At 41.9% G+C, this 11,447-nt stretch overlaps 2 protein-coding genes across 3 annotated transcripts in view; one reads left to right on the forward strand and one right to left on the reverse strand.

Moving 5' to 3' along the window:
- atp10b (ATPase phospholipid transporting 10B) overlaps positions 1-2,425 on the forward strand; it is a 33,773-nt gene extending 31,348 nt beyond the window's left edge. For both annotated transcript variants that reach the window (XM_079510392.1, XM_079510393.1), the window contains 2 exons: positions 248-435; positions 1,169-2,425. In XM_079510392.1, the coding sequence (XP_079366518.1) occupies positions 248-435; positions 1,169-1,382 (402 nt within the window). In that variant the 3' untranslated portion in view covers positions 1,383-2,425. The remainder of the gene's footprint in view (positions 1-247; positions 436-1,168) is intronic.
- A 1,124-nt stretch (positions 2,426-3,549) lies between these two features.
- fbxl3l (F-box and leucine-rich repeat protein 3, like) lies at positions 3,550-10,875 on the reverse strand. Its single transcript, XM_079511534.1, has 5 exons — positions 10,604-10,875; positions 9,780-9,902; positions 8,166-8,337; positions 4,599-4,813; positions 3,550-4,041 (listed from the first exon to the last, which is right to left on the reverse strand). The coding sequence occupies exons 1-5, from the start codon at positions 10,853-10,855 to the stop codon at positions 3,610-3,612; spliced, it is 1,194 nt and encodes a 397-aa protein (XP_079367660.1). The 5' UTR covers positions 10,856-10,875; the 3' UTR covers positions 3,550-3,609.
- Positions 10,876-11,447: the final 572 nt, after the last annotated feature.

The raw sequence follows: 11,447 nt of genomic DNA on the forward strand, positions 1-11,447 counted from the left end.
TTATATAACCAACATGTCATTATTTGTGCCGTTAGAATACTTTGTTATATTTAGACGAAGTAGGACATTACATTCACAGTTTCAGCCCAATATATGAATCTGCATGTGCTGCTTTCGTCATTCTTCATTATTGAGTGTGTCTGTTGAAGAGAGAGCTGCCGGCTGCGTGATTTGCTGATATGAACGGTGTAGTGATGATGAGTATTAACGTTGACGTTTGTTGGCGGTGCGTGTTATTGGCTGTCAGACGGTGGTTCACTGGGTCATCACCGTGGGCAGCGTGGTGGTCTACTTCGTTGTGACCCTGGCCTACAGCACCATCTGCCTTACCTGTAACCCTCCATCCAACCCCTACTGGATCCTCCAGCAGCAGATGACGGAGCCCGTATTCTATCTGGTGTGCCTGATCACCACCGTGGTGGCGCTACTGCCAAGGTACCATCTGCAGGCCCAGATTGTGTGATTCCCCTCTAAAACCTAATCTGTAGCACTGTGGGTGCGTGCGCGTGCACGTGCATGTGCGTGTGTGTGTGTGTATGTGCGTGCGTGTTTGTGTGTGTGTGCTGTGTGTCAGTGAAGTGAGGTTTTTATTTTATTTTATTTTACTTTTATTTACCAATTCTGTTGAGATATAAGATTTCCTTTTCAAGAGAGCCCTGTCCAGGATAGCAGCAGCATTATGAAAGATTCAAACAATATAAAACATCAACATAAAATGCTGAAATTACAGTGTAGTTAATGACGTGAAAATGAAAAGTAAATGAAAAGAGTACTGTTGGAACAGGTAGATTAAAAGAAGCATTCATATAAAACACAGTTCAATTAAAGTCAAAGGTGACGAGGCTTAGGGTTTGTTCAGCAGTCTGATGGTTGCTACTGTAGTTAAAAACTGTTCAGAAGTCTTGCCTGGCAATGGTCCCCTAAAGACGGAACGTAAGAGGGTGTCGTTTTAACGTAATCTACATCTTGTAGGCAGATTTCTAACCGGATAATGTTAATAGTGAAGGTCAGGGCTGAGTGAGCAGGAGGCTCACTGTTCCTCTCTGTGCAGAAGAGCTCACAATGCTCTGGTTTTACATCAAAGAAACGCATATTTTCCACTGGCCTACTTTCCCACCACCACCACCATCACCACCACCGCCAACACCCCCCTCTCTCTCCCCCCCAGGTTCATGTTCCACGTGGTGAGGAACACGCTGGCCCCCACCCCCCTGCTGCAGGCGCGTCATCTGGACCGCCTGGAGACCTCCGTCAAGCAGCCCGGGATGAAGGAGTGGAGGAACCTCAGGCAAATGGGGGAGGTGACGTGCTCCAGGCTGTCCCGTCCGCCTTCTCACACCGTGGACCAAGACGAAGAAGACCCCCCCCTCATCATGACCTGATGATGTCATCATTGTGGGACATCAGAATGTCACAGCACTTAGTTAGTCTCAGGGGTCCTTTCTTTGTCCTCCTTGATGGACAATAAAAAGCCAGAGGCTTTTTTACTCACAATGAGTAGCAATGTGACGCATTGTGAGCTATTTTCAGCGAAGATATTTGGTGTGTAGAGGGGAAAAATGGAGGGTTTAATTTATTCAAGACAATGTTGAGGTTGTTAAAAAGAGTTTTGAACTGGTTCATATCTGGATATGTCTCAGTGTAAAACAGTGTTTCACATTTTTGGAGAGAGTAGGCGGTGGGGGGTTACATAAGAACAATCTGGAAACTAAGCTGTTTTCAATAACACAATTCTTCCTCTGTCTGTGTTGTGACAAATCATCAGCTACGGTGATGAGTTCATTTTGTAATGGAATGCTTGAGGAGAACCCCCCCACTCTCTCCTTGTAACAAGCTTCCAAAGTGAACACATAAGCCTGTTACTTTCCTGATGGGTTTTGAGTGCACACTGGTAACCCAATCAGTCACGCTACCCGCCCTTCAAAAAAAGAAAGAAAAAAAAAAGCTTTTCTAGAACAAAATGGCTCACGGACATTTAAAATATTCCCCTCACCTAGAAACCCGAACGTAAAATTGCTCAATGGATCTATCGTACCACATGATGCATTGCTTCATTTGCATCCCATCGATGCACTTGTGGTTTGCAGATGGCACAACATGCTTTGATATTTTCATCCCATTTGTCTATATTTAGAGCAGTTACATATGACGGTGTCAGAGAGGAGGAGAATGACAGTGTTTATTAAGGCTGGGCCTTAATAATGTGTATTATGTATTTGTTGTGTTTTTCAAAAGTTTTACACCGATCAATATTCAAATTGTGACACTGCTGTTGGTATATTTTTATAGACCCTACTAAACAGCATCTTCTATTACTATGACCCAGATAAAATGGCAACATCACGAAATTGAGAGGAAGAGACAAAGCTATTCAAATGTAAAGTCAGCTGCCTTTATGAAATAAAATAAATGTGAAGCAGCTGAATCCACCTGTCTGAGATAACTATACAAGTGTTTATATAACAAGTTACTTGCCTTCATATTGAAACAATGCTGCTCTCTAGTGGTCAGATGGTGAGCAGCACAGAGGTCAATTATGACAATGTCATTGAAAAATACTGTAAAATACACTGTATGGGGAATTTGTTAAAGAGCACATAAACATAATAATCATTTGTAGGCCTACAATGGATGTGGGAGCCCAAAGAGAATGCAACATTGACTATGAATATCTATTTGTATTAACAACTTAATAATTAGTATAATACAATTATTCATTATTAGTAAAACAAATCATGATTGTTTACAACTTGTTCCACACCTTCACATGAACATGACAAGCCTGTAGACTACATTATCCCTAAGAAGGTATGTCTACAAGTCAAACAAACACTGTTTTGTTTCGCATAAAGCCGTGCTGGATAGGAGTGGAGGGCAGCGATCCAGGTGTGCCTAGAGCCTAGACCAGTAGACCACACTGTCGCATCGCATCGTTCCATTAAGTGAAACACTGTATGTACATCTAAATATTAGATATGGCCTCCCCTTTGAACAGAGTAATATTAATATAATTGTTCTCTTATTTTGCTTCATTTGATTTAATTTGAGCCAGCAATACCCAGGTGTCTTCAACCAAAGGAAAGAAAACAACAAAAAAATGAAAATACATAAACATACTATACATACATAGTGAACATACAGAAAAACAAAAGAAAACTCAAGTCTAAAGAACATAGACTGCAGCTTATGTAACAATTGTGTTATGTTATATAGGCCAACGGCGAATAGGTGAACATTTGGCAAAAATGTAAGATCTACCAGCTCACAATGAGTCGCAACTTGTAGTATTTTCATTGAAGGCCTCTCGTGGACCCCAGTCAGGGACGGATTTACAGTAGTAGGGGCCCCCGGCCTAGACACATTTTTGACAGACAGACAGACAGACAGACAGACAGACCGACCGACCCTGTGCATGGTGGGCTTTAGACTGGATAAGGCACAGCAGGAAAATCCGGCCCTGACCCCAGTTAATAAAGTACAGTAAATAACAGATCCTTGTTAACAAGTTAACCAAGTCTGTCTGTAAGCAAGTCTGTCCGTAAACTTTTGGTCATGATTTGTCTCATAAAGTGGTCATACTGTACATGAGACATGCCACAGTACATCAGGCTACCAGGTAGGCATCATATCCGGGAACCAGGTGCGTCCAAGATGCTTGGACACCTCGCTGTGGATCTGGTCCATGTTGCTGTACGTGTTATCTGGGATCAGCACCTCCTCCATGATGGACAGCTGTGTCAACCTCCCCCCGCACATCTTCACAAACTCCACGAAGCCACTGCAGGTGACCTCACACTCACCCAGCCCAATAGCCGTCAGGCCCCCGCACCGTCGGCCGATCTGGATCAGCTCCTCGTCCAGGGGCTCCAGGCCATTGGCGCAGACCACCAGCTCCACCAAGCGTGGGCAGTTCAGTCCCACGCGGCCCAGCATCTCCTTGCTGACTGCCCGGCCGAAGTACAGGTGAGTGACGGGGGTCTCCTCGCGGAAGAAGGGCTCAAATTCCTCCTTGTAGATGTAGAAGTACATGACGATGTTGACCTTTATGGGGCAGTGGTGGAAGAAGTACTCAGATTTTGCAAGTAAAAGTAGCAACCACAAAAGATGTTTTACCCTGAATGTAAAAAATACTCTGTAAAGTAAATGTCCTGGAATCAAAGTTTTATTTGCGTAAAAGTACAAAAGCGTATTGGCATCAATATGTACCTATACCAAAAGTAAAAGTACTCATGCTAAATGTTATGTCCCATTCCATTTCAAGTTTTTAAACATTTGTCAAAAACTTAAAGATCTACAAGCTCACAATACAATATGATACGCATACTACTGAGATTTTGGATCTGCTATTTTAGAATAGCCAAAGTATAAAATAGGGCTTAATTAATTGTAAATTGTAATCATAATCTAAATCTGCAAAGTAAATTGTAAAGCTAAAGTTTTCTAATAATTGTAGCCGAGTAAAAAGTACAACATCCACCGCTGCAATGTACAGGAGAATATAAATGATCTAAAAATGTAAATACTCAAGTAAAGTAAATTGCCTCAAAATTGTACACAGTAAATGAATACAGTAAATTTGTAAAATTTCCATCACTGACCTTGGGTGAATGTTGAATGAGGGCCTCCCAGCTGCTCCTCTGGATGGGACGGAAGGGTGTGTGTTCGTTGTTCTCGCTCACCACGTCGATGCGGAGATGCTCCAAGTGAACGTGCTTCTCGGACGACAGGGCGAGCAGCAGGTCATCGCTCAGCAGGTGGTAGTTTAACGCCAACTCCCTCAGCCCGTGGCACTGGTCTGCCACACACAGGATACCTGAGCACAGGGGCAAAGCAGGAGGGATTACAGTGACAATAACGGTTTTGACATACAAGGTTTCCTCCTGACAGTGACAGCATATTGAATCTAATGTACGTAGATGTACGTATCATATTTATACGATAATTTTACCCTCTGTACGATCAATAATTCCAAAAATGCCCAAATGTTCCATCATTTCACCATATCACAAAGCAGTTGTGAATTTGCTAAACTAGTCCTTACTCGTTCGAATATATGCACACTAGTGATGACCATGTACAGTGTGGGTAATTTCGTTCATGATTTGTGACATTTTTTGTGAAATAAGTTCCTCTCACTAACTTCGGAAGCCGATTACAGCGGAACGATACGGACTATCACAATTCTCCCTGTGATGGGTATAGGTCCAGACTCAGAGATCATGTGTACCAACTTTTGTGAGATTTGGACAAAATCTGTAGATTTTCATTGAAGATTCTGGGAGATTTTGAAGATTCTAAAAAAATTCTAAATGGTGGAAAATCCATTGTTCCACTGTCTATGGTCCTGTCCAAAATTGATGGAGTTTTGGGGGAAGGTCGGGCAGGAAATACAGAAGATTTTGTCAATAAATATTGTACCAGAACCAAAGTTCTTCCTGCTCGGTCTATATCCAGAGGGACACAAGATAAAGCGTAATGAACAAATGTTTATAGATATATGTATTTTACAAGCTAAGAGAGTGATAGCATTGACCTGGAAAAGGCCAGACAAACCAAGTATTACACAGTGGTTCAGGGAATTGTCTTTATGTTTACCGTTGGAAAAGATTGCATACATTCTTAAGGACAAACAAGAAATGTTTCAGGAGGTGTGGGGCCGTTTTATAAGATACATAAAGAACAATAATTTGTCACATTTAATGGATGGAGCTGAAGAGGAGTAGTGCTGTTGTTTGTTTTTTTTTGTTTTTTGTTTTTTGGTTATTGTTGTTTTGCTTTCTTTATATCAGTAATTGTCTTGTAATGTTCATTGTTGTTGTTTTTTGTATATTTGTATTGTCATTTGTGTGTAAAAAAGGAAAATAAATACATTGTTGGGAAAAAAAATGGTGGAAAATCTTTCTAGACGGATGGGAGATGCGATGCAACGGGAGATGCGTCATAATGACCCAAAGAGTCCAGAGAAAGAATCCAGAGAAAAATATTTTTTTGATTTAATGACTTACGGTTCAAGAGTTATAGGGCAAAAGGTAAAGTGGACTGTTATAGCACCACCTAGTTAAATTGAGAAAAGGGCCTTGTTATAGACATCCATAATGTAATGGTCAATACCTATGTAGAAATTTTGAGTGATTGGTACAAGTTGTTTCTTACAATAAATAAAAAAATGTTGAAGTGAGTGGTGCAACAGTGCCCCCTGTTGGTACCCTAAACATACATACGGACATAGGGACGGACGGACATTGCTGGTTATAGGAGTGGTTGCACCAGTCAAAAATAAATTGTAAAATTACATATTTACAGTACACCTGTGATATACAATTTTGTCTGTGTATGATAGTTTTCTTTCAAATACGATAATTTTAAGCCTTTCCCATCTGGCAACACTACGTGGGAAGCACGAATCTTGCCAGTTGTAGTGAACTTACTCTTAGTGGATTCAAGTTTTCCTAGAATGTCTTCTTCTGTAGTTGTGTTCCTAATATTTCTTGCTCCTGTGTTCCTTCAACTCAAACTCTTCTTCTTGTCCCTATTCTCAAGAATGGGTAATAGATATTTGGCTTATATAAGTATACTAATACTATAAATCTTATACTGTCTTCATCCATTATCTCCTCAGTGGGTTGACCAATCGATCTGATCTTGAACATGTGCATTGACCATTGGCATATGCAGTGAGTGAGGAAGCCAATTCTTCACTTTTGCTGTTTATTTATAGCATTTTTGTTAACTCTTCTTCAATTAACACGTCTCACCAGGTCCACTCCTGCTCTCACCAGGCCCAGGACCTATGCGTTGCACCAGAGTCCCAGCACCAGACAGTTCATTCAGGAGTGGTGGGCAATGGTTCCGCTGGGAAATGGTGCTGTGGCTCCGCTTGCTGCTTGCATGGCCCTCCTAAAGGCCTCACCGAGGGTTGTTGGGCTTCCTCATCACGGAGGACACAGGCTGGGGCGATAACCCATACTGCTCACCCGGGTGCCGTCTACTGTACATTCTGTCTGTCACCCGTCTCTCCAGTGGTCACCAGACTATACCTGGTTGTCACATAGTCTATTCCTATGAGTCACTATAAATAGAAAACTATAACTAAAAACACATCGCATGGATGCACGTGGGACATATCCTCAGTGATTTATCCTGATCGGGTCTTCCAACATCATACGACTCACTCAGGCGACCCAGCTGGGGTGATCAAGTCCCGACTTACGTCCCAGTAGCTACCCTCAATCAGTCCCACTAGGGCAAAAGCAGGGCCACACAATCCGTTGGAACTACTCCAGAACTACTCTGCCAGGGCTGGGAGGTACTAACACTGCCTGTAGATGGAGACAGTGGATAATGGACTAATGGGAGCAGTGCCAAGGTTACATTTGATTGGCAGGTGTTTCCAATTGTCTAATTGTAGCATGCTGTATCTGGGCTCATGCAGGGCCGCAGGCAGGCAGGCACGTACAGAGAACTACACTGAACCCCCAAATGCTATATGATCAAGTTAGTCCGTTGCATGGTTTCCTCCACTGTTAGTGTGTGTGTGTGTGTGTGTGTGTGTGTCACCGTGTGTGTGTGTGTGTGTGTGTGTGTGTGTGTGTGTGTGTGAATAGGTGAATGTAATGCACATTGTAAAGGGCTTTCGAGAAAGGCTCTATATAATGTGCTACTTAACATTTATTTATCTTACGCACGCACGTACGCACGACGCACACACACACACACACACACACACACACACACACACACACACACACACACACACACACACACACACACACACACACACACACACACACACACACACTTTTACCTTGATTATTAACTAGAGTTCATGCTTTGCTTATTCTGATCACAGATTGTAAGTCACTCTGAATAAGAGCAGATCTGCTAAATGTGTAATTGCAGTACCATTGCAGCAAAATAGATGATTTCAGTTTCTTTAAATTCCAAATCCCTTTATCTATTATCCACACTTTGAGAACGCTCACATTTTAATAATTTAATATAATAAAAAAAAAAATTCTAATATTTCTAGCAGATCACAACGCAACACATTATGAGCTTATTGTAGATCCGCTATTTTCACTATTTGTCGTATGATGAAGTGTTAAACCTTGAAATGCATTCTATTTGATATATTAAAGCAGCCACCCTGTCTTTGACCCACTGACCTGCAGGGGACACGTAAGGACAGCTGTTCATCTTCAGTAGCTTAAGGGTGTCACTGTTGTTGGCCACCAGCACCTTGAGAGACGGGTCATCTACCGGCGTGTCCTCTATCTTAATAGAGGACAGCGACTTGGAGTTGACAAACAGCACCGTCAATGCAGATGCAAAGTGGGACTGTGAGAGACAGAAAGAAAACTTCAGTGGAGGAGACAATTATTTTTGTCTCCCAATTTAGTCATTATGCCAATAGAGGGTATGCGCGTGACATCATCATCAAACCCGGAAGTTATGCAGGAATGCCTACTGAGTGTCAAGAAACTACTTTCTGGCCTTGACAGCCCATGCATCCAAACAGAGAAGTCCTATCTGATTGCATTAAACAACGTTAAACAATTTTAAACTCACTTTGCATGTTTTCGATTTGCCACTCGATGTGCCATTCACTTTAAGCATGTGCATACCCTCTATAATAGGCTCTGTGTTTGACGGTAGTTCCATTTTGGTGGCATTGAATGAATGAATGAATGAATGAATGAATCCATAGAAAAACACACTGTTTACTGTTTCTCATGGCTTCATTTGACTGGCTCAGTGGCAGATTGGAACTGGAAATGAACCACACCTTTTTACTGTATGTATTTTTATTTTCTACTGAGTTATGCTGCTGAGCCAATCAAATTGAGCTATTTGAAGCTAAATGAAGTATAAGAAACTGACCCAGAACAGGGAACGGGAACGCCACCATCTGGAAAAGGGAACTACTGTACAGTCGTGCACAGAGCCTATTATTAACCCTCCCCTTACATTTCTGTGTGGCCACTGCTGATGTACCCCACTGGCTCAGCTGCCAGTGAGGAGCCCCCACCAGTACAGGAGGACCTACATATAGTGCCTCCATCCTCCCATTCAACACCATAGCCCATAGTATGTGCATAGACAAAGATCACCGTCCCCCTAAACACGGCGAGTGGTGTTCATCTACTGTAGTGTTCTAGATGCACTATGGTGGATTTTAACCTCTACACGTATATGTTTGATACACTTCTGATCTTTTTGTGTGAGATACTGCCTGGTGTCACTGTCATCTTGTTCTCTAAGCTTGCTGCTTGCTAACATTCATCACCCATAATAAAGGAATACTCTATAGGACCCCACCAGCGCAGTGACCTTGTGGTTTGAGTTCCCGCCCTGAGATTAGGTGGTCAGGGTTCAATCCCCCGGCTGGGTCATACAAAAGACTTTAATGCCTCCCTCCCAACGGTTACATAGGAGGTAAGTCCCTGCGTCATGTCCAGGGGGTGTACATGTACATCATGGCTGGGGGATGTACATCAAGCCATGCACTTACGATACATAAACTGGAGATACAGTAGGCTTCACATGAACCATATGAGGCTACTTGCTTACTTACTTATGGGTATACCTTAAGTAAGTAAGCATTAAGGGTATACTATTAAAGTTCAGTTGGATTAGTCACATTAGTTAGACGTGACTATTACTCTTAACATACTTTAAATAGGACTATAAAAATGATCAAAATGTGCGTGCCGGCATACTGTACATGCTTGTATGTTGATTGATTGATTGATTGATGCCTATGAGCGTGCATATGCTACCTGGCACATGTCCATGAAGCTTGGCCGAGCTGTTGAGATGAGCCCCAGGGTTTGAATGGTGCAGTTCACCAGCTGAGAGAGGATGTCACACGCAGCCTCCGCAGACTCTGTACAACTGTCCACCTGTTTACATTTAGATTTCATCGTTTGGGGAATCAAGAAAAACGAAACGGGAGTTAAGCAAAGAAGGAGGTTTAAGAATATTGGGCAAAAATGCTGGGACGGTATATCATCTCGATGTGTTAAACCCATTAGCTCAGACAGCTGCTGCGTTATGAACATGTTAAGGCCAGATGGTCTGAAAGCAGATCCCACATGGTTTATGACAGCTCTACTGAGTGCCAGCTTCTAACACGTCGATCTGCTCTTCATTTTTCAAAACCCTTTTTTTTTAGTAATCATCATTCGAGTGCCCTCAAGATCTGCGAGATAAGCTTAAAAGTAATACAAATATTATAATAATAATAAAAATAAGAAGAAGAAGAAGAAGAAGAAGAAAATGAAAAAGTAATCAAAAAAGAACAATCCTCGCATGCAGTAGAACTACTATCAGTCACCAGAAGATGTGAATGTGAATATAAAAACGAAATATCGATTGAATCAAGCAACTTAAAAACTGAATAGATATGAAACATATGAACATAAGTGTTTTGAATTGAAATACCCTTAATACCTTAAAACCAGGAAAACATGTCATGTATGCCATATCACATTACAATCCCAAACTATATAAAGTGTCATATCACGATATTGATATAGTATCCACATTATCGATATATCAACATATTGCGCAGCCCTGATATAAGGGGAGGGATGGTTTTCACCTTGAAGCTGACAAATTGCAGGTGCTGTGCGTGTCTCTTAATGATCTGTTGGATGAGGTCAGGGTGCGTGGAGCGCAGGTATGACGTGGCCGGCTGGTTCAGCTCAAACTCGAACCTCCTCCACAGGTCGGGGAAGTGGAAGACCTCGTTCCAGTCGCGGCACACGGACGATGCCTGCGCCCGGTCCACCAGGGACAGATTTTGGAAGATCTGCAGGACCACGTGATGGGGCAGGTTCCCCCAGTTCTCCATGCATCTGTCCTGGAGGCCTGAAGTGGAAAAACTGCTGGTCTTATATCTCTTGGCGCCGTCATCCTCAGAGGAAGGGAATGTTCGAAACATTGATTTGACATTCATCAATCCTTGCTTCATTCTGAAAGAAAGTAGTGAGACTGTCAATATTATTATAATCATATTTTTTAAGGCAGTGTGATATTTGTGTGTTAAAATAAGTGTTAAATAGATATACATTCTGATAGTAATCATTGTGTATTTATCAATAACAGGGTCTCCCTGTCTCTCAGTGCTCATCAGAGTTAACATTTAGTCCAGTCTTTAGAAAAGCAGGTAATATACACAAGTGCCAAATGATCGGTTAGGCTATACATAAAAACTAGCATACAAAAATCACACATCTGTGAGCACTTTTCATAACTAATATAAAAAGACTTGTTGCTTTCTAATAAAAATATAAATGTCCCCTTAGCTGAAGGTTGCATAGCCTAATATAATATTAGGCTATAACATGGTGGTATAATATTGCAACCGTGTATTTTACAGAAACTATGACAACGTTCCCAAAACGGTATACTTACTTGATTGATCAACATGCGTCAATGTTCCG

This window comes from Electrona antarctica (genome assembly GCF_951216825.1).
Source record: "Electrona antarctica genome assembly, chromosome: 1".
In the NCBI taxonomy this organism is placed as follows: Eukaryota; Metazoa; Chordata; class Actinopteri; order Myctophiformes; family Myctophidae; genus Electrona; species Electrona antarctica.